We start from the raw sequence: 20,106 nt of genomic DNA, 5'->3' as shown, positions 1-20,106 counted from the left end.
TCAATTTGCAGTTACCGCCCAGCTACCATGTGGCCCTTGTGGTAATTTCATTTTTGATGCGTATCAGCTACGTGCAGCAGAACGCGCGTCAAAAATGAAATGATCGCAAGGGCCACATGGTAACTGGCCGGTAACTGCAAATTGACACATGTTGGGTGTGCGTAGGCACCTATGCAGCTTAGTGAAAGGGACCCTCAATTTGTCTTGTAAGTTAGTGGTAATTCTTCCATTGCAAATCAATGAGCACTTATTCTACAGCAGAATTTGGGAAGTCTTTCTTCACAAGATATATTTGCAAAAGATGCACAAAAAAACAATCAACAACTGGTATGGAATTGACCAGATAATCCAGTAATAAATACTCTCAGGAACTTATTGGGGGCAACAAGTAATCTGTGTATTGATGTGTGTTTTGGCTTTTTGAAATACTGTATAAACAATAAACAAAACTTAGTGCTAAAATGGTCCCTTCCTTCAGATAAGATTTACTAGAGAAACCAATGCCTAAATATAACCTCACACTTCGTTTTAATTTCAAGTTTTGTTTATTGTTTATACAGTATTTCAAAAAGCCAAAACACAATGAACACAGTGTGAACACAGTGAACACAGTGCTAAAACGGTCCCTTCCTTCAGATAAGATTTACTAGAGAAACCAATGCCTAAATATAACCTCACACTTCGTTTTAATTTCGTGTTCACATTGACATCACAGGACATTGACCAGAGCATAGAAACAGCATCAGCCCATAGAATAAATGTATTTCTCAATATCATCATTTAAGAGTTTCTGAAACCGAAGTGAGCAGTGGAGGTGGAAAGAAGCTACATTCGTTTTCACATTGAATTGTCAGAGATTGCCAGAAAACATGTTAAGTTGTTTGTCATCTCACAGCTTGTGATTGTGAAACTCGGGCACTTTGTATTTCATCGACTATGTTTTTTTAATGTCATTGAAAGGTTCCAACCATTTACACCCTTCCCTTGCAGTTCTGGATGCTCTGTTTGAGTTTATAGTTTCAAATCTTTCTTTTCCTTAGGATCCAGCTGGAGTTGCTAACTCTTGACTGCCCAAATGATTGACCACCATTTCCTTCTACTTAGCATGTATCACCAATTTCATCACTCCTTCCCAGCCCATTCCTTAGTCTCAGTGCTTCTATTCCTTTCCCCTACCTAATGGCAGTAGAGGGATCCTGCTCAGAGCTGCAGCAACAGTCAATAAGTTGATATATATTTATAGTCTCCGGGATGGATGCCCCAAACTACTATGGGCTTTTCTTTGGGGTAGGGCACTTCTAGAAAAAGATAAAGTATGATACATGGAGACTGAAACTGAACAAAGTTTGCTACCTCGTCCCCATGAGCTTTGTTCCCACTCTTGCGAGCTCTGGCCCCATCCCTGCCCCATCCCCATGAGATCAGTCCCCGCAGCTCTGATCCCCCATCTGCACAAGCCTCAAACAGTTATTTAGTACAACACCAGAGATACAGAAACAGATGCATTTACTCCTGTACTGTGCAAAATATAAAGATGGCATATGCCAGGGACGGTGTTAGGGGAGTGTGACTAAGGCAACTGCCTTTGGCTTCTGACCAGAAAGAGCCCCACACCTTCTAAAATCATGTTGGTCTCAGGCTCTGGTTTCTGCTTCTCTCTGTCTTCTCTTAACTAACTCGCCAGGCTCTTCCGCACATTTGACTTCTCTTCTCTCTACGTGTCCACCATCCATTTTCCATTTCTGTGTCCCTATCATCCCCACATTCAGCATCTCCCTTCTATGTCCCTATACTTCCCTGTCTAGTATCTCCCCTGTGTTGATATCCCCACATCCATCATCACCTCTCTATCTCCCTATCCTCTCCCCCTGTGTCAAACAACATCTCCTTTCTGTGTCTGGCATTGCCCTTCTGTGTCCATATACCATCCCCACACTGCATCTCCCCTTTATATCCCTGTCCCTGTGCCCTTCCACCATGTATATAATTTCTCCTCTGTTTCTATTACCTCTCTGTGTCTAGCTTCTCCCCTCTCTTCCGCTTCCACACCAATGTGTCTTTCTTCTCTCCAACCCAACCCAGTTTCTCTCCTTCTCATCCCCCATCCATTCGAGCATCTGATTCACCTGCTTGTCCTCTTTCCCTTTCTTCTTCCCACTGTGGGTTCAGTATTTGACTCCTTCTTCCTTCCTCCCCTTGGTCTGGCATCTTTCCCTTCCCTGTAGTCCCTTTCCTCCCAGCGAGCGCTGTTACATGCACTTGCTGGCTCTGATGATTGGGCGGGAGCGAACATGGGCACTAGTACGGTGCTATTGGCCTTTAGCGCTCACATTTGCTTTTGATCATCTGCCCATGAGTGACACCTGTGGGAAGGAGAGGATTTCTTTTTACCATGGGTACAAGGCTTTTTACCATTTCCACAGGGCGGTAAAAAAGTTTTGTTCCCACATCCGCCGTAAATTTTTTTAGAGTGTTGCTCTTACCACGGATTTACTGTGGTTTACCATGGTATATCAGTGGTAACAGCAACCGTGTCATTCTCTTGTATAAACTGATAGAACAAAAAGAATAAAGACACCAATCTAAGGGGTGGGATAGACACAAACTGTAAGAGGAAGCCAACTGGAAGTCTATGAGGTGAAGAGTATGGGTTTAATATGAAGAGACATTGGGAAGGTAATTCTATAATTATGTGTATATATAAGCACCAAGAGGATGCCTGATAGGACCCTATTTTATAAAAGAAAGTAGGCACCTACTTTTCTTTATAGAACACTAGCAGGTCAGATATGCATATATAATTTAGGTGTGAGCACTTACACCAGCCATAAAACTGGTGTGTCTGTGCCTAAGTTCTGGAGATATGCACATAACTTATGATATTCTATGAGTTACATGAATAACTTTGTGCTCCATCTATACTCCAGTTAGACTCCGCCTATGTGTACACCCACCTTCAAACTGCATGTTCTCGATGATATGGGTGTATTTGTAGAACAGTGCATAGGCACCTATTTGGCATTCATGCACATAGGTGCACGCAGGGCTAGATTCAGTAAATGGCGCTCAAAATTCTGCACCCCCCAAAAAAAAAAAATTAGCACTAAGATTGATTCTATAAAAGCACACTAGCATTATAGAATTGTGCTTACATGGATCCACATCTAACTTTTGGATGCGGGCGTGGGCAGGCATAAATCTTGGCTCCTAACTTAGGTGCGGATTGACCTAATTTTATAAATCTGCGCATAATTTTGGGGAATGCCTCTAACATGTCCCTGACAATGACCCCTTTTCAGATATGTGCTATAAAAGTTAGGTGCAGATCTTTATAGAATAGCACCTAGGGATGTGTATGCGCAAATTCAAATTGCCGCCAATTAGTGTCAATAATTGATTGTTAGGAGCTAATTATTGGCACTAATTGGCTCATTAGACAATTAAGTTGCATGTACAATACAGAATAGTGACCAACTTTGCACACAGAAATTTAAGCACCATATATAGAATGAGGCAGATAATGCATCTCTATGCCAGTATTCTAATGGTTTATGCATGTATGTTGCACCTAAATGTAGGTGCCTTCTTTATAGAATTACTCCTTAAGGGGGTAATTTTATAAAACAAGTGCTAACATTTGCATACCAACTATGCACAAAAATATTTAGAAAACTAACATTGTGACAAGGAACTGCAAGCTCACTTGTTATAGAGCCAGAGTGGGCTAATATTTATATATGGAGCACAGCAGGCAGTGCACACACTGGAAGGACTCATGGCTAAAAGAGCTAGGGAGGCAATGAATATCCCATGAGTCTCTCTTCCTCCCCAACCCCAACTCATCCCCACCAATTTATGTCCAGCAGGGGTATCCATTATACATACTGAAATGTCCAAACTATGAATGGGCAAAACAAGAGACATGGACATCTCTGTGGCAGAATAGCATGACCATACAGACCTCCATGTGGAGTCTAATGATTAGAGCACCCAGTTATTTGTAATTGTTTCTTTTTTTTTTAACTGTTAGCCCTCCAGGAACAGAAAAATACCTACTGTGACTCCCTTTACTCCCTCTAGTGGAGGACTGCTTAATTGAAGGATTCTGTAACCTGGATGTATCAATTACCAAGACTAAATAACAACATCCATCTTTTTGTGGACATGAACGTTCCTTCCCCTTCTCAGTTGGTTGAATGTCCATCTTTTGGTCTCTCTCTAGTCCCATCCAAAACATGCCCAGACTACACCCCTTTGCCATAAGAATGTACTGCAATTTTATATGTCCATATCCTGGTTTTATAAAATCAGGATTTGGACGTCCATGCAATATGAACATCTAAATACCAGTTTTCAGATGTCTAAAACAGGAATAGCTTCTAAAATAACTATAAATATCTTAGGGATCAATTACAATTCGATGCCCCCATTCCTTCACTGTATTCCAGGGGTTAAGGCTTATTTACTACTCCTTTTAAGAAGATTAATTTAGCGACTGCCCATAACAGAGCTTTTTCTTGTATTAGTTGCATTCTCCCATACCAATGAATTATGGCCAGATAGAGATGACTTGTTTTTCATGGCTTTTCTTTTTAGATAGTAACAACTAAGGAACCTTTATGTCTTAGGGGCCCATTTACTAAGCTGCAGTAAAAAGTAGCCTTCGCCTGCCCTTACTTGGGTTTTTCCTGTGTGCTAAGGTCATTCTTACCACAGCTAGGAAATAGTCCATTTTCCATTTTTCAAATTAATGGCCATGCACTCATGTTGCAATTAACATGCCCCCATTACCAAAAATTAGCATGCGAACCCTTACCACCTACTTTGTAGGCGGTAAAGGTTAATGCGCTAATCCTGTGATAATCAGCTAGGCATGGTAATGTGGCTGCGTCTAACTTTGGCACCAACATTTACAACAGGTTTCAGCAGGCGTAAATGTTTGCGCCTAAAGTTAGGTATGGAAATCAACACTAAGTGTGATTCTATAAAAGGCATACACCATTTATAGAGTCGTGCCTAGTGCAGAATTTTTTTGGTGCTGAAATTTGAGCACCATTTACTGAATTCTCCACAAAGAGTGTGCAGTATTCATGAATAACATGCACTGTGATCTTTCAGAAAGAGCATGTACTCTGGGAATAGTGCCTACCCTTTCCAAACAGGACATACTCAAAAGACTGTACACTCTTTTGGAAGAATGCACATTAGTGATGGCAGACAAAAGAAATGTCATGTGGTTTTTTTGGTTCATTTTCATTTGCCAATGACAAGAAATGATATGGGAATTGTCATTCAAATAAACACACATCCCTATAAAATACAAAAATATTCACAAAACACTCCACAGTCATAATCTTAACTGTCCTAAAATATTTGCACTGTCACAATCACTCTCCAACCCGACATGCCCCCTCCAAGAAAAATAAAGAAACATTTATCAGGTCATGGTCTGCATGCAAACTTTGGGTTTTATTGCAGGACACCGCGGTGCATCCTGTGGTAAGCTTTTTTAATTTGTGGTAAGCACTTACCACAGTTTAGTAAAAAGAGCCTTAGGGGCCCTAAGGCACGTTCGCACCTATGTGAGTCCCAATGCATACCGCGTGCCCCAGGCGGTAATTCCATTTTTTATGCACATCCAATATGCGCATTGGAAAATATCTTTTATTTTCTGCCATGCAGTGCTAACCATGTGGTAATCGGCAGTGTATGCGCGCTGACGATTACAGCCCAGTTAACTCATTAGAAATTACCACTAACCAGCTTAAAATCGAAAGTGATCGCCGGCCATTTCCCGACATAAATCGGGAGATGGCCGGCGATCTCGGAAAAGCGGCTAAATCGGTATAATCGAAAGCCGCTATTTGGACAGCATCGCCGCTTTCCCCGTCGCCTCGCTGGCCAAAGTTCAAAGGGGCATGTCGGCGGTGAAGCAAAGGCGGGACATGGGCGGGCATGGGCGTGGCTACCAGATAGGTGGCTTTCGCCAATAATGGAAAAAATAAACCTGGTGATAAGCAGTATATCGCCAGGTTTACTTGGCCCTTTTATTTTCACGACCAAGTCTCAAAAAGGTGCTCGAAATGACCAGATGACCACTGGAGGGAAAGGGGGATGACTTCCCCATACTCCCCCAGTGGTCACCAACCCCCTCCCATACTAACCAAATAGAAGTAAAAACTTTTTTTGCCAGCCTGTATGCCAGCCTCAAATGCCGTACCCACCTCCATGACAGCAGAATGTGTTTTATCGTCTGACAGCCTTTCCATGGTTGTGATGTGGCTCTCCGGTGAGTGTGACACCTTTTCTGTTAGGTGCCCTGCAGAGTCACATCAGCAATGCATTGTGGTCGGTGTAGGGTACTGGGCTCTACTCCCATGGTGCTTTTCCCCCCTGCTAAGTGGGTCAGAGTGTGCCCTGTTTTGTGTCCGGTAGTCCATGAGGTAGTGGCCATTTTTGTAAGATAGTTTTACATCCCTTTCCTGTGTTACCCACGTTAGAGAATGTAGTTCTTACCTTGACTGGTGCTGAAAGAGGGCATTGTACACCATTGTGCCAGCTCTGACCTACTGCTAATCTTAGTACCAGGGGAATCTTTGCCAGTGGGGCACAACCTCTGATCTGCACTTAACTGTGAGTAAACGTGCTTATTCAAATAAAGGACTTGTTCACAGAGATTAGTCTTCATGTATCAACTGGTGTGCCAAAGTTATACAGTAGCAATAAGTCCTAGAGGCTGTGTGCAGGTTCCTGGAGCAGTTTTAGTGGGTGCAGTACATTTGTGGATAGTGGGTTTTGGTGGGGGTTTGGGGGGCCTCACTTCCCAAAGTAAGGGAGCTATGGATGTGGGAGCTTTTCTGAAGTCCACTGCAGTGACCCCTAGGGTGCCCGGATGGTGTCCTGCCATGTCAGGGGGGCCAGTGCACTAAAAATGCTGGCTCCTCCCACTGCCAAATGCCTTGAATTTGGCCGGATTTGAGATGGCCAACATAACTTTCCATTATCGCTAAAAAACGAAACCGGCCATCTCAAACCCCGGCCAAATTCAATGCTTTTGGCCGGGCTAAACCGTATTATTTCGATAATACGGTTTCGGCCAGGTGTAGCGCCGCCGCCAACATAGATCACCGGCGATCTATTTGGCCGGTGACGTTCGATTATTCCCCTCTAAGTCAACAGGTGGCAGTAATGTCTCAGGCCCAAAATGGACGTGCACCAATTTTTATTTTGCCACACGTCCATTTTTGGACAAAAAAAGGCCTTTCTTACAGGTGCGCTGAAAAGTGAACCTGCACATATCCAAAACACACGCCAACACTACCTTAGGCCATTTTTCGGTGCGCCTTAGTAAAAGGATCCCTTAATAAGTAGCTTATGGTTTTCATTTTGTAACCTTCTAAGTATTGAATCGAGCTATTGGCCTTTTGGACCATGTATTAGGTGTTCATGTGTTGTTTAGTAGGACACCATCTACCCTATATCATCTATTCATCAGAGTCAGTCACTTAAGATTGCGCTGTGCTCCTGAATCCTATTATGTATTACTATGCTGAATTTATGTTTTTACAGGTAAAATGCTTGAATATTTTAGGACTGTTAAGATTATGACTGTGGAGTGTTTTGTGAATATTTTTGTATTTTATAGGGATGTGTGTTTATTTGAATGACAATTCCCATATCATTTCTTGTCATGGGCAAATGAAAATGAACAAAAAACAAAACCCATGACATTTCTTTTGTCTGCCATCACTAATGTGCATTCTTCCAAAAGAGTGCACAGTCTTTTGAGTATGTCCTGTTTAGAAAGAGTAGGCACTATTCCCAGAGTACATAATATTTGATAACAGTGCGTGCTCTTTCTGGAAGATCACAGTGCACGTTATTCATGAATACTGCACACTCTTTGGGGGGAATTCAGTAAATGGTGCTCAAATTTCAGCACCAAAAAAAATTCTGCACTAGGCACTATTCTATAAATGGTGTATGCCTTTTACAGAATCGTGCTTAGTGTTGATTCCCATACCTAACTTTAGGCGCAAGCATTTACGCCTGCTGAAACCTGTTGTAAATGTTGGTGCCAAAGTTAGACGTGGAGAGATGGTATTCTGTAATTGCACACATAACTTTTTGGAACACTTCTGATATGCCCCTGGCCATGCCCTCTTTTCAGATATGCACTTTGGAAGTTAGGCGCCAACCCTTAAAGAACAGCATGCAGCAAGTTGCATGAGCAAATTTAAATTATTGTCAATTAACATTAATAATTGCTTGTTAGCGCCCAATTATTGATGTTATTGAGCTCGTTTTCCAATTAAATTGCGTGTTCAACATGGGCACCCACCAAAAATTTTGGTGCACAACATTAGATGCCATATCTAGAATCCAGGGGTTTGTGAACAGGGTGCATCCTTTTGAAAGACTGTGCACTCTTTCTGAAAGAGCATGTACTATTAATGGAGTTCACCTTGACAGCCTTCCTACTTTCAATCTTAACCAAGACATTTAGAAATCTTTAGGCTATTGACCCTTCTACTCTGACCTCCAGTGTTTCAAATCTCTTCTCTACCACTATCAGGCTTATTTTCGAAAGAGAAGGGCGCCCATTTTTTGACACAAATCGGGAGATGGGCGTCCTTCTCCCAGGGTCGCCCAAATCGGCATAATCAAAAGCCGATTTTGGGCGCCCCCAACTGCATTCCATCGCGGGGATGACCAAAGTTCCCGGGGGCATGTCGGAAGATTAGCAAAGGCGGGACTGGGGCATGCTTAACACATGGGCGTCCTCGGCCGATAATGGAAAAAAGAAGGGCGTCCCTGATGAGCACTTGGCCGACTTTACTTGGTCCATTTTTTCTTGCAAACAAGCCTCAAAAAGGTGCCCGAACTGACCAGATGACCACCGGAGGGAATTGGGGATGACCTCCCCTTACTCCCCCAGTGGTCACTAACCCCCTCCCACCCTAACAAAATGCTTTAAAAATATTTTTGCCAGCCTGTATGCCAGCCTCAAATGTCATACCCAGCTCCCTGACAGCAGTATGCAGGTCCCTGGAGCAGTTTTAGTGGGTGCAGTACACTTCAGACAGGTGGACCCAGGCCCAACCCCCCCCCCCCACCTGTTACACATATGGTGATAAATGTGAGCCCTTCAAAACCCACCAGAAACCCACTGTACCCAAATGTAGGTGCCCTCCTTCACCCCTTAGGGATATGGTAGTGTTGTACAGTTGTGGGGAGTGGGTTTTGGGGGGGCTCAGCATCCAAGGTAAGGAAGCTATGCACCTGGGAGCAATTTCTGAAATCCACTGCAGTGCCCCCTAGGGTGCCCGGTGTTCTGGCATGTCAGGGGGACCAATGCACTACGAATGTTGGCTCCTCCCACAACCAAAGGGCTTGCATTTGGTCATTTCTGAGATGGGCGTCCTCAGTTTCCATTATTGCCCAAAACCGGGGACAACCATCTCTAAGGTCAACCTAAATGTTGAGATTTGGGCGTCCCTGACCGTATTATCGAAACGAAAGATGGATGCCCATCTTGTTTCGATAATACAGGTTTCCCCGCCCCTTCGCCGGTACGTCCTTAATTCTTGTTTTCAATTCTCATTTCCCCTCATCACCAGATTATCTGTCACAACTCTTTGTCCCCTATACTCCCTCCCATTTACTTCACTCCTCCACTGGTGGCTCAACTCGGGCATTCGGCACACACTCAGACGTATCAACCCCCGCCCTCTTCAATACCACACTACAAGCCGTATCTTCGATAGAATTGGATTTATTTTGGCCGCAGCCAGGAACATCAAAATTGTTACAACTTAAACAAATTACATTACATCTTCTACTAATCATTATGCCAGCATGCATTTCTACCCGGGTACACAGCTTCTACACTTAGTTGCATATTCTGGGCCACAGGCCAAGCCGTACCAAGCCCCTGTGGCCCCCTGTGCTGTTTTCCAAGCACCCGACGTCACTTGGTGTCTCCCGTTGAAGGAGGCACCTACCACATTTACAAAATGACATTCTAGGCCTTCCGGCCGCCCAAGCCAGGAGACAAGCTGTATACACGTTGTTTCCTTATAACAAGGCTGCTCACATGCAAGCCTACCATTTGCATCAACTTGATAATTTTCCACACAACTCTTTCTGCAGCAGTAGTTACCCCAAACTTGTAACTGTTATGTGTCAAGCTGCTGTGTACCCATTGCTGGCTGTGCGTAAACATTGTAGTCTAACGCCTCGCTGCGACAAATCTTGCCTCTCAAGTGGGTGGGCGGGTGGGCATTGCTCTTCTCCTGCTTCCAAATTCAAAAGGACTTCCTGTGCAGTTCAAATTCCTCTCTCCTCCTCCCTTGCTCCTCCCCTTCTTTCCTGCCCCCTCCCCTTGCTACCCCTTGTTTCCCTCCCACTACTACCTCTGCTCTCTAGCTAGGCCCTCCCTGTACCCTCCCCCACACTTCTGTCTTTGCTGGCCTTCAGCCCGGTGGTGGTCGGCCCCCCTCTAATGGGTGTGCCTGGTTCTTTCTCTGGCTTCCTCCACCATCTGTTATTCACCTGGACACCAGCGGTGCCACGACCATCAGCTATGCGAGTCCCAAGTTTTGGAACTCATTGCTTGCTCACCTCCAGTTGGAGCCCTCCTATGTTAAGTTTAAAGCAGCCCTAAAAAAAAACCTTTTCAGTGTTGCCTTCTCTACTAAACCTTGATTTCTCTCCCTCTTCTTTCTATTCCCTCTCTTCTCTGGCAGTTAACATTTGTATTTGCAAACCACTTAGAAGCCAGTTTTTGGTGTATGCAGTGTATCAAGTGTATGTAAATAAATAAATATTGCTCCCATGATGACAAAATGAAAAACAAAATAAAGAAAATGAGCATTCTTAGAAATGACACAATATGAACATTTTGTGGCTGCTCATTCCTAGTATTTCATTAATATTCTTATACATGGAACTATGCACGTTTATTGTGCTGAATGCTGAAGTTTTCTCCTTGATGGATTGTACTTCATTTTGAACTTGAAGTGTTAAAAGCACTTAGCAATATTTTAAATATATAATAAACACTTTACTTGCCTTACCTCTTAGAGTTTCATCCTTTGAAAAGTAGTTTCGATAGACCAATACAACTTCAATCCAATAAACGTAGACAAAACCACTTCCACCAAGAACTACCAGCAGTAGTACTACAGTTATGGACAATACGTAGACGAAATACACTTGATCTGTTGAAAGAAAATGGCTTGTGCTAAGAAACAATAAAGCTGAAGTATTAACGTACAAGCACAGAGAGGTTCCGAAGTACAAAGTAAAGTCTAGAAAACAAAAAGAAGCACCAAGAGCCTTCAAATTTGGGACACAATTCCTTTAATGATTGGACTTGAGAAACAATCTTCTAATGGTGACTCGACATGGGCCATGTTTCAGCGCACAGCAATGGCATACCGAGGGAGGGGCGGTCCACCCTAGTTCATGCTGCTGAAGGGGTGCAGGGAGCAGCCGCGCAGCTGTTGGCTCTGCTGGTTCCCTGCTCCCTCTGCTGTTACTTCCTGTTCTGGGCAGAGGGAGCAGGGAACCAGCGGAACCGACAGCTGTGTGGCTGCTCCCAGCAGATAAGAATGCACCCGGGGGGCTTGGCTGATACGTCGAGGGGGGGTGATGCACGTGGAGGGGAGGATCATGCATTGGGGGAGGTGACGTGCTGCAACAGGGGGGTGTCGTGCTGCACCCGGGGGGGGGGAGCCACTGCACCCCGGGGAGGGAGTGCGCAGCAGCGATCTGCCCCAGGTGGCAGCATCAGGGGTCAAATACAATGTGTCATCTACTGGATACAATGTGCTGCAATGGAACTTATTCCCATGCACATTACTGAGTTGCTTCTCAGTGCATTCAGAGCTATAACTGTCCCCTTTTTTTTTGTTTGATCGATTGAACAAAGGGGACAGTCTGATCATTAGAATTGTATCTCAATTTTGAAGGCTCTTGGTGCTTCTTTTTGTTTTCTGAAGTAATAACTTAAACAGAAAATAAGCTATATGGCATGCCTATGCTATATTAATATCTTGGACACCATTATAGAAAAATATTTACAGCATAATTTTCAAAGGGATTAAGAGGGGAGTTGTCAATGAGGACTAATGTTAACTACCAGATGGGAAGAAGTTATCAGTGTAAGCTACCACTAAGACATGTTATTTTACTGTTAACCCCAGTTAACAGTAGGTCTCATTTCATAAAATGGGATATGTACAAAATTAGCATGTTAGGTGCATAGTTATCAATGTGGGCTACTGTTAAAGGGGAATTTATCAACATGAACTACCATTAAGATGGGTTATTTTACTGTTAACTTGGGTTATTAGTAACCAGGGGCCCTGTTTACTAAGGTGTGCTAGTGTTTTTAGTGCATGCTTCCACCCTCCCAAATGCTCCTTGCTCTTTTGGGGTAGTTTCTTTCAGTTGGAGTGTTGGGTGTGGGTGATCATGAGGGATGATGGTTGCAGCTTCCAGTGGAGCAAGGAAAAGAGGTTGGGGGAGACCCAGATGCAGCTTGAAGAAAAGGGAGTATGAGAATATAAGGCATACTGGAATGGTATTTACTTGTCTGCATCACCACCACCAGTGTATGTAATGCTCTGTGGTACCGTGGGCTTTGCTGGGAGGCAGGGGTGGACTGACTATTAGGACAATAGGGCAGAGTCCAAGAGCCCACAGCAGTAGGGAGTCCACTCTCTCCTAGCCTCCATTTAGTTTAATTATTTTTGATAGGTGGTTAGAGGCTCCTGACCCTTACCGCCCTTGGACCCATATCACTGTCACTCATCCCATACTGTGGGGTTAACTAAGTAAATCCTATTAGATATGGCTAATTCATCACCGACTAGCTATGGAATGGGAAGAAAAGCTGATCTGGATATGGGGGAGTTGGCAATGCTTCAAAAGAGTTGATTACTTTAAAGAGATTGTGTGTTCTTGTGGTTTAACTTTTGAAGTTGTATTTGTATTTTATTGGGGTTGTCAATTTTGTTCTTGTATGGGAGCTCCGGATTAGGTGTGAATGCCGATGTTAAATGGGACTAAACATGTTACAAAACATGTGGCATTACTCGGGCCATTGTGCATGTAAGTTCCGGCACTTACATGTATAAATGTCAGTGTTTGTTTCCTATATGTGTTAAAGACTAGTACTTGCACATATAACCATGTAAAATTCAGCATCAACTGATAAATTGTCTGTCTCTAAGGGGGATAAAATACAATTTCCTCCTCAAGTCTTACTGAGTATCTTCATGTGGTGACTGTTGTGTAAAATCCATACCAAATCTCAACAAGGAGACACTACAATTGATGTTTGGTTTGAAAGAAAAAGAAGAATGCATACTGGCCATACATTTCCCAGGATAAAAAGGTGTACAGTTGTAACTTATGCAGTAAGACTGGAGATGGTGGTAGCAATAGCACAGATTAAGATAATGTTACTGTTGCAGATAAAGGCCCACTGCAGCAAGAGGTAAACCACAACAGTTAAAGAAGAAATTAAACGCATTACTATAATTAAGTGGAATCATGCAGACAAAGAGGAGATAATTCCTTTCCACCTTTATGCTAGAAATCATGTCTGCAAAAAAATGGGAGGAAATTGCCACAGGAATAGCTGCAAAAAGCAACCAATGCAAATTTAAGATCCCTAATTTTAAAGATTTTTTTTTTTTTTAAAGAATACATGAGTGGTAACATCTCAAAACAATTGAAAACTTTAGTAGAGAAAGAAACAAAGAAAACAAGACTTAGGAAGAAGCATTAGAAGAATAGTTTGTGCAGAAGGAGAAATAAAAGTCTCACAGTAAAGAGCAGAAAAAAAGCTAAGGTAGACGAGTCACCACCCAGGAAAAGGATCTAGGTATCATCGTTAATGATACATTGAAACCCTCTGCTCAGTGTGCAAACGCAGCTGTTAGGAATTATTAGGAAAGGAATGGAAAACAAAAATGAGAATGTTATAATGTCTTTGTTTTGCCCCATGGTGTGACCAAGCCTCGAATACTGTGAGCAATCTGGTCACCGCATCTCAAAAAAGTTATAACGGAATTAGAAAAGGTACAGAGGAGGGCAATGAAAATGAAAAAGGGGATGGGATGACTTCCCTATGAGGAAAGCCTAAAGCAGCTAGAGCTCTTCAGCTTGGAGATGGCTGAGGGGAGATATGATAGAGGTCTATAAAGTAGTGGAGTGAAACAAGTAGACGTGAATTGCTTGTTTACTCTTTCCAAAAATACTAGGACTAGGGGGCACATAATGAAGACATTAAGTAGTAAATTTAAAACAAATCAGAGAAAATATTTCTTCACTCAACCTGTAATTAAACTCTGAAATTTGTTGTAAGAGAATGTGGTAAAAGCAGTTAGCATAGCAGGGTTTAAAAAAGGTTTGGCTAATGTCATAAAAGATAAACCATTATTAAGATAGACTTAGGAAAAATCCACCGCTTATTTCTAGGATAAGCAGCATAAAATCTGTTTTAATGTTCTGTGATCTTGCCAGGTAGTTGTGACCTGGATTGGCCACTATTGGAAACAGGATACTGGGCTTGATGAACCTTTGGTCCATCCTAGTATGGCAACGCTTATGTTCTTATGTTTAGAGAAAGCAAGAGAGGGTCTGAAAACGTGCACCAGAAAAAAGGCTAGTGCACAGTGAGAAAGAAGGGATCTAGAACGGAGTGCAAGAATAAGGAATGATGTAGAGAGAGTGTGATGTGTGCTTTAAACATAGCCTCTGACCTACTTAATATTAGAGCATAGGGCTGACTGCCACAGAGGAAAGGAGGGGGCTTTTGGGGGTATATTCCAGGAATGAGTTTGTGCCTGTGGTAGGTGATATTTCCTGTGGTTTACCTGTTTTCTTTTCTTTGAGTTTTAGTACCGCTGTAGAGTTTCCAACAGAATTTGTAGCATGACAAATAAATATATCATGGAGGTCCTCTTCAGTAACTTCATTCAATTTTGCTACATGATGATAAGTTATACCATATAAATTATTTGGCTCATCACTAAAAGCAAAAGAAAACAAAAATCAAGAACATATGTTTAAAAGCATTTATTGACTTAATAAATCTCCACACAAGTACTTTTCTTGAGTTTCTTTGCATGAATTTAATTTTCATAATCCTGCAAGGTACTTTTATCTACATCCCATATATTATTCAAGCTTCTTAATCACTGGCTTACTTTCAATCATAATATTATTTGTTACATTTGTATCCCACATTTTCCCACCTATTTGCAGACTCAATGTGGCTTAAAAATGAGATTGGTAACTAGTACATTTTCAAAATAAACACCTGTGTTCACCCAGGCTTTGCAACAAGGTTCATGCTTTGTCAGTTGAGTTTGATCGACTACTGTACCTGACACCCTTCTGTTCATTTACATATATTATTCAAGCTTCTTACCAACTGGCGTACTTTCAGTAACGATATGAAATTGGTAACTAGTACATTTTCAAAATAAACATCTGTGTTCACCCCAGCTTTGCAACAATATTCATGCTTTCAGTTTGATCGACTGCTGTACCTGACATCCTTCTGTTCATTTACACACGGAAGGTAATTTTACAACTAAGTACCTATTTAATTATTTAGATCGCCTTTTTGAAGGAATTCACTCAAGGCGATGTACAGTAAGAATAAATCAAACGAACAATAAGTTACAGCAGTAAAAATATTCAAATAACAATACAAAGTATGGCGTGGAGGGGCATAATCGAACGGGGATGACCATCTCTAAAGGCACCCACCTCTAAGGACGTACTGGCGAAGGGGCGGGGAAACCGCTATTATCAAAACAAGATGGGTGTCCATCTTTCATTTTGATAATACAATCAGGGACACCCAAATCTCAACATTTAGGTCGACCGTAGAGATGGTCGACCTAAATGTTGAGATGGTCGACCTTAGAGATGGTCGTCCCCGGTTTTCGGCAATAATGGAAATCGAGGACGCCCATCTCAAAAACAACCAAATCTAAGGCATTTGGTTGTGGGAGGAACCAGTATTCGTAGTGCACTGGTCCCCCCTCACATGTCAGGACACCAACTGGGCACCCTAGGGGGCAATGCAGTGGACTTCACAAATTGCTCCCAGATGCATAGCTCCCTTACCTTTGGTGCTGAGCCCCCCCAACCCCGCAACCCCCCCAAAACCCACTCCCCACAACTGTACACCACTACCATAGCCCTAAGGGATGAAGGGGAGGAAACCGACATGTGGGTACAGTGGGTTTAGGGTGGGTTTTGAAGGGCTCACATTTACCACCATAAGTGTAACAGGTAGGGGGGGTTGGGCCTGGGTCCGCCTGCCTGAAGTGCACTGCACCCACTAAAACTGCTCCAGGGACCTGAATACTGCTGTCAGGGAGCTGGGTATGACATTTGAGGCTGGCAAAAAATATTTTTAAAGTATTTTTTTATGGTGGAAGGGGGTTAGTGACCACTGTGGGGTTAAGGGGAGGTCATCCCTGATTCCCTCCGGTGGTCATCTGGTCAGTTTGGGCACCTTTTTGAGGCTTGGTCGTGAAAAAAAATAGACCAAATGCTCGTCAGGGATGCCCTTCTTTTTTCCATTATCAGCCGAGGACGCCCATGTGTTAAGCACGCCCCAGTCCCGCCTTCTCTACACTTCCAACACGCCCCCGTGAACTTTGGTTGTCCCCGCAACGGACTGCAGTTGAGGACGCCCAAAATCAACTTTCGATTATGCCGATTTGGGTGACCCTGAGAGAAGGATGCCCATCTCCCAATTTGTGTCGGAAGATGGGCACCCTTCTCTTTCGAAAATGCCCCTGATAGTATATTACTTACAATGTCAACACAATATGTAATAGAACATTTTAATTGACAGTGTAGGGTATAAGCAAAGATGGAACATATAGGTAGGTAAGAGAGTAAGAGGAGTTAGAAAATAAGGTGGCTAATTTAAAGAAAAGTACATATGAGTAAGAAAGATGGTTAAATATTACCCCAGCAAGGGTAGGAGTGGATAAACATGTTCTCCTGCAGTATGTGTAGCCTGTGTCACTCCTTGTGTGTGTGAGTGAGACTAACAAATTAGTTACTTCTTCCATTAAATGCCTGGTTGACGAGCCAAACTTTCACCTGCTTCCTGAAGTAGAGATATTTTTCTGTTAAGCGAAGCCTTTCAGGGAGTGCCTTCCAGTGTATGGGGGCTACTCTGCAGAAGGCTCCCTTGTGGGTATCACATTGTGTAATGTCTTTTGGAGAGGGTGTGGTTAGTGATAGTCCTTGAGAGGACCTATGCAGAATACACACATTTTATAAAGGGGAATTCACATAGAATTTTACAAGAGACACTGTCAAATGTTGCAGTACCATATTAGACAGGTTGTAGTTGTAGGAATTGAGATATTTTCCCCTGTATTTTAGAACAGAATCTGCTGACATAGAGCCTGTTCTAAAGTTTATTTATTTTTTGGATTTTGTTTTCACCTTTTTCAGTAGTAGCTCAAGGTGAGTTACATTCAGGTACATTGGGTATTTCTCTGTTCCTGGAGGGCTTATAATCTAATTTTGTAGACTTTACCCAAGATCACAAGGAGCAGTAGTGGGATTTGAACCTGCTATCCCTGGATGTCAAGACTGGTAGTCTAAGCACTAGGCTACTCCTCCCATGTGCCAGGTGCACACACCATAAACATCCATTTAAAAAAACATATAGAATATAGATGTTTAATAAGCCAGCACATAACTGATTATGTTTCTAAGATTGCAAATATAACCAGATATGTCCTGTTGCATAACCAGATTATGTGCCAACACCTAGCTAGTTATCTTTGTGATCCTGGAAACATAACCTTGATTTTTTGTTATTTTCAGCAAAACTTCCAAAATCGGATTTAAACATCATATCAAAAATGCCCCTTCTAGTGTCAGACTGAGTTCAGGTATGGGCACTGAATTTTTCACACTTTTGCAGCCAACAGAAGTTCATCTGGGTTCTGCCAATTTTAGTTTAAGTACCTGGCAGTGGTGTAGCCATTCAGCTAAATTTGGATGGGCTGGAGTCCAATTTGGGTGGGCAAAAATTTTCTCTCAGCCTCCACCCTCCCCCCAATCTCTGCTCCGCCACGCTCCACCCCTCCCCCTGACACCTCTCAACTCAAAATATAAATACTTTAGCTGGTGAGGATCCCTAAGCCTCACCAGCTGAAAACCTCCTCTGAAGGCAACCAGAACTCTCTTTTACCAAGCTTGGCAGTCAGCAGCAGCATCCCTAAACCAACAATGACGGCACCCTGAGCATGCCCAGTTGTCAGTGTCAGTGGCTCAAGGATGCTGCTGCTGACTGCTGAGCTTGATAGAAGGGAGTACTGGCCACCTTTGGAGGAGGTCCTAAGCTGGTGGGGCTTGGGGATCCCCCCAGCTACAGCAAGAGTCAGGGCCACTGATAGACATGCTGGGTCCCAGAGCAGAAAATAATAATGAAACCCCCTGATCCCTTCTCCTCCTTGCCCCCCCCCCCCCCAACAATCTCCCTATCTGCTTTTCTATCACACACTGAGAGATCAAATACAGAACAATGATCCATTGGATCACAAATCTAAAATAAAAATATGTAGGAGGAGGAGCCTAATAGTTAGTGCAGCAGCCTGAGAACCAGGGGAACTGGAGTTCATTTCCACTGCAGCACCTTGTGACTCTGAGCAAGTTGTTTAACTTTCCATTGCCCTTGTACATAATGAGCTAAATTCTGTAAGTAGTGTTCAAATTTGTGCAGAAAAAAAAATAAAATTAGCACTAAGCTCTATTCTATAAACGGTGCTCAAACTTGGCCACCTTTTATTGAATAGTGCTTGGTGCTGGGATCTGTGCCCAATTTTGGGCATGAGGATTTACATCAAGTGAAACCTGGTATAAATTCTTGATCCTAAGTTATGTGTGGATCGGCCTTATTCTGTAACACTGTGTACAAATTTCAGGAACATCCCTGGCCTGCCCATGCCCTTCATATGGCCACACCCACTTTTTGATCCACACATAAAAAATTGCATGTGCATCTTGTGAGAATCAGAGAAGCCACAAAACCCAGAATGCAGGGGGGAAGAGAGAAAAGCCAGAGTGGAAAAACTACAGATCCCAGAATGCATTGCGGGAGGGGAGGAGGCAGGAGCGTAGAGAACACAGATTTCAGACTGCCTGGAAGAATAGGAGAGAGGAGGACAAACGAGTACCTGAGCCACAGGAGAGGAAAGGGGAGGGGGCTGATTGGGAGATGGAATCAGCTGAGGAGAGGGTGGAACACCTGAGGGAGGGGGTGGAGAATGAGGGGATGGAATGGGAGGAGTTGGAGCAGGTAGGAGGAGAAGGTGTGGAAGAGGAAATGGAGGTGGAAGAGGAAGTGGCTGAGGAAGAAGAGTGACTTCTAGAGGAGCCCAAAAGTACCAGAGAAGAATAATAGTCAGGAGAGATCCGGCGGGTGGTTGTCAAGAGGTAAAGTGTTGACAAGTGAGGGTGGTGGATCTTTAAAAGCCTGGCTAAGCTGTGCTGGGGAAAAAAGCCTAGCTAAGCTGAACGGTTTTGAGGCCTTGCTGAAGAGGGCGTTGTTGGAAAGCCTGGCTAGCCGAACTGTGTTTGAAGCCTGGCTAGCAGAACTGGGTTTAAAGCCTAGCTAAGTTGAACTGTTTGAGGCCTTGCTGAAGAGGGCGGGGTGGGGAAGCCTGGCTAGCCGAACTGTGTTTGAAGCCTGGCTAGCAGAACTGTGTTCAAAGCCTGACTAGCTGAACTTTGTTGGAAGGCCGGGCTAGCCGATCTGTGTTTGAAGCCTGGCTAGCAGAACTGTGTTTAAAGCCTGACTAGCTGAACTTTGTTGGAAGGCCGGGCTAGCCAAACTGTGTTTGAAGCCTGGCTAGCAGAACTGTGTTTAAAGTCGGACTAGCTGAACTTTGTTTAAAAGACTGGCAAGCTGAACTGTGTTGCACCGCCTTGCTAGCGGAACTGTGTGGCAGTGAGAGCGAACTGCACGGACGAGTGTGGAGTCGGAAGCGGACAGCACGGATAAGTGAGAGAGACAATTACGCGGCCGGGAGGAACGGCTGA

The 20,106-nt window shown here is 43.4% G+C and overlaps 1 protein-coding gene across 1 annotated transcript in view; it reads right to left on the bottom strand.

The window, feature by feature from the left end:
* The window catches only part of IL18RAP (interleukin 18 receptor accessory protein), a 62,011-nt gene that overhangs the window by 7,746 nt on the left and 34,159 nt on the right, over positions 1 to 20,106 (bottom strand). The window contains exons 7-8 of the mRNA XM_030199549.1: positions 14,892 to 15,046; positions 11,079 to 11,222 (exon numbers count right to left, since the gene is read on the bottom strand). Coding sequence (XP_030055409.1) covers positions 11,079 to 11,222; positions 14,892 to 15,046 — 299 coding nt within the window. The remainder of the gene's footprint in view (positions 1 to 11,078; positions 11,223 to 14,891; positions 15,047 to 20,106) is intronic.

The sequence above is a fragment of the Microcaecilia unicolor genome, chromosome 4 (assembly GCF_901765095.1).
Source record: "Microcaecilia unicolor chromosome 4, aMicUni1.1, whole genome shotgun sequence".
Taxonomy (NCBI): Eukaryota; Metazoa; Chordata; class Amphibia; order Gymnophiona; family Siphonopidae; genus Microcaecilia; species Microcaecilia unicolor.
Note: the sequence above shows the minus strand (reverse complement) of the source record. Positions and strands in the feature narration are given on the sequence as shown.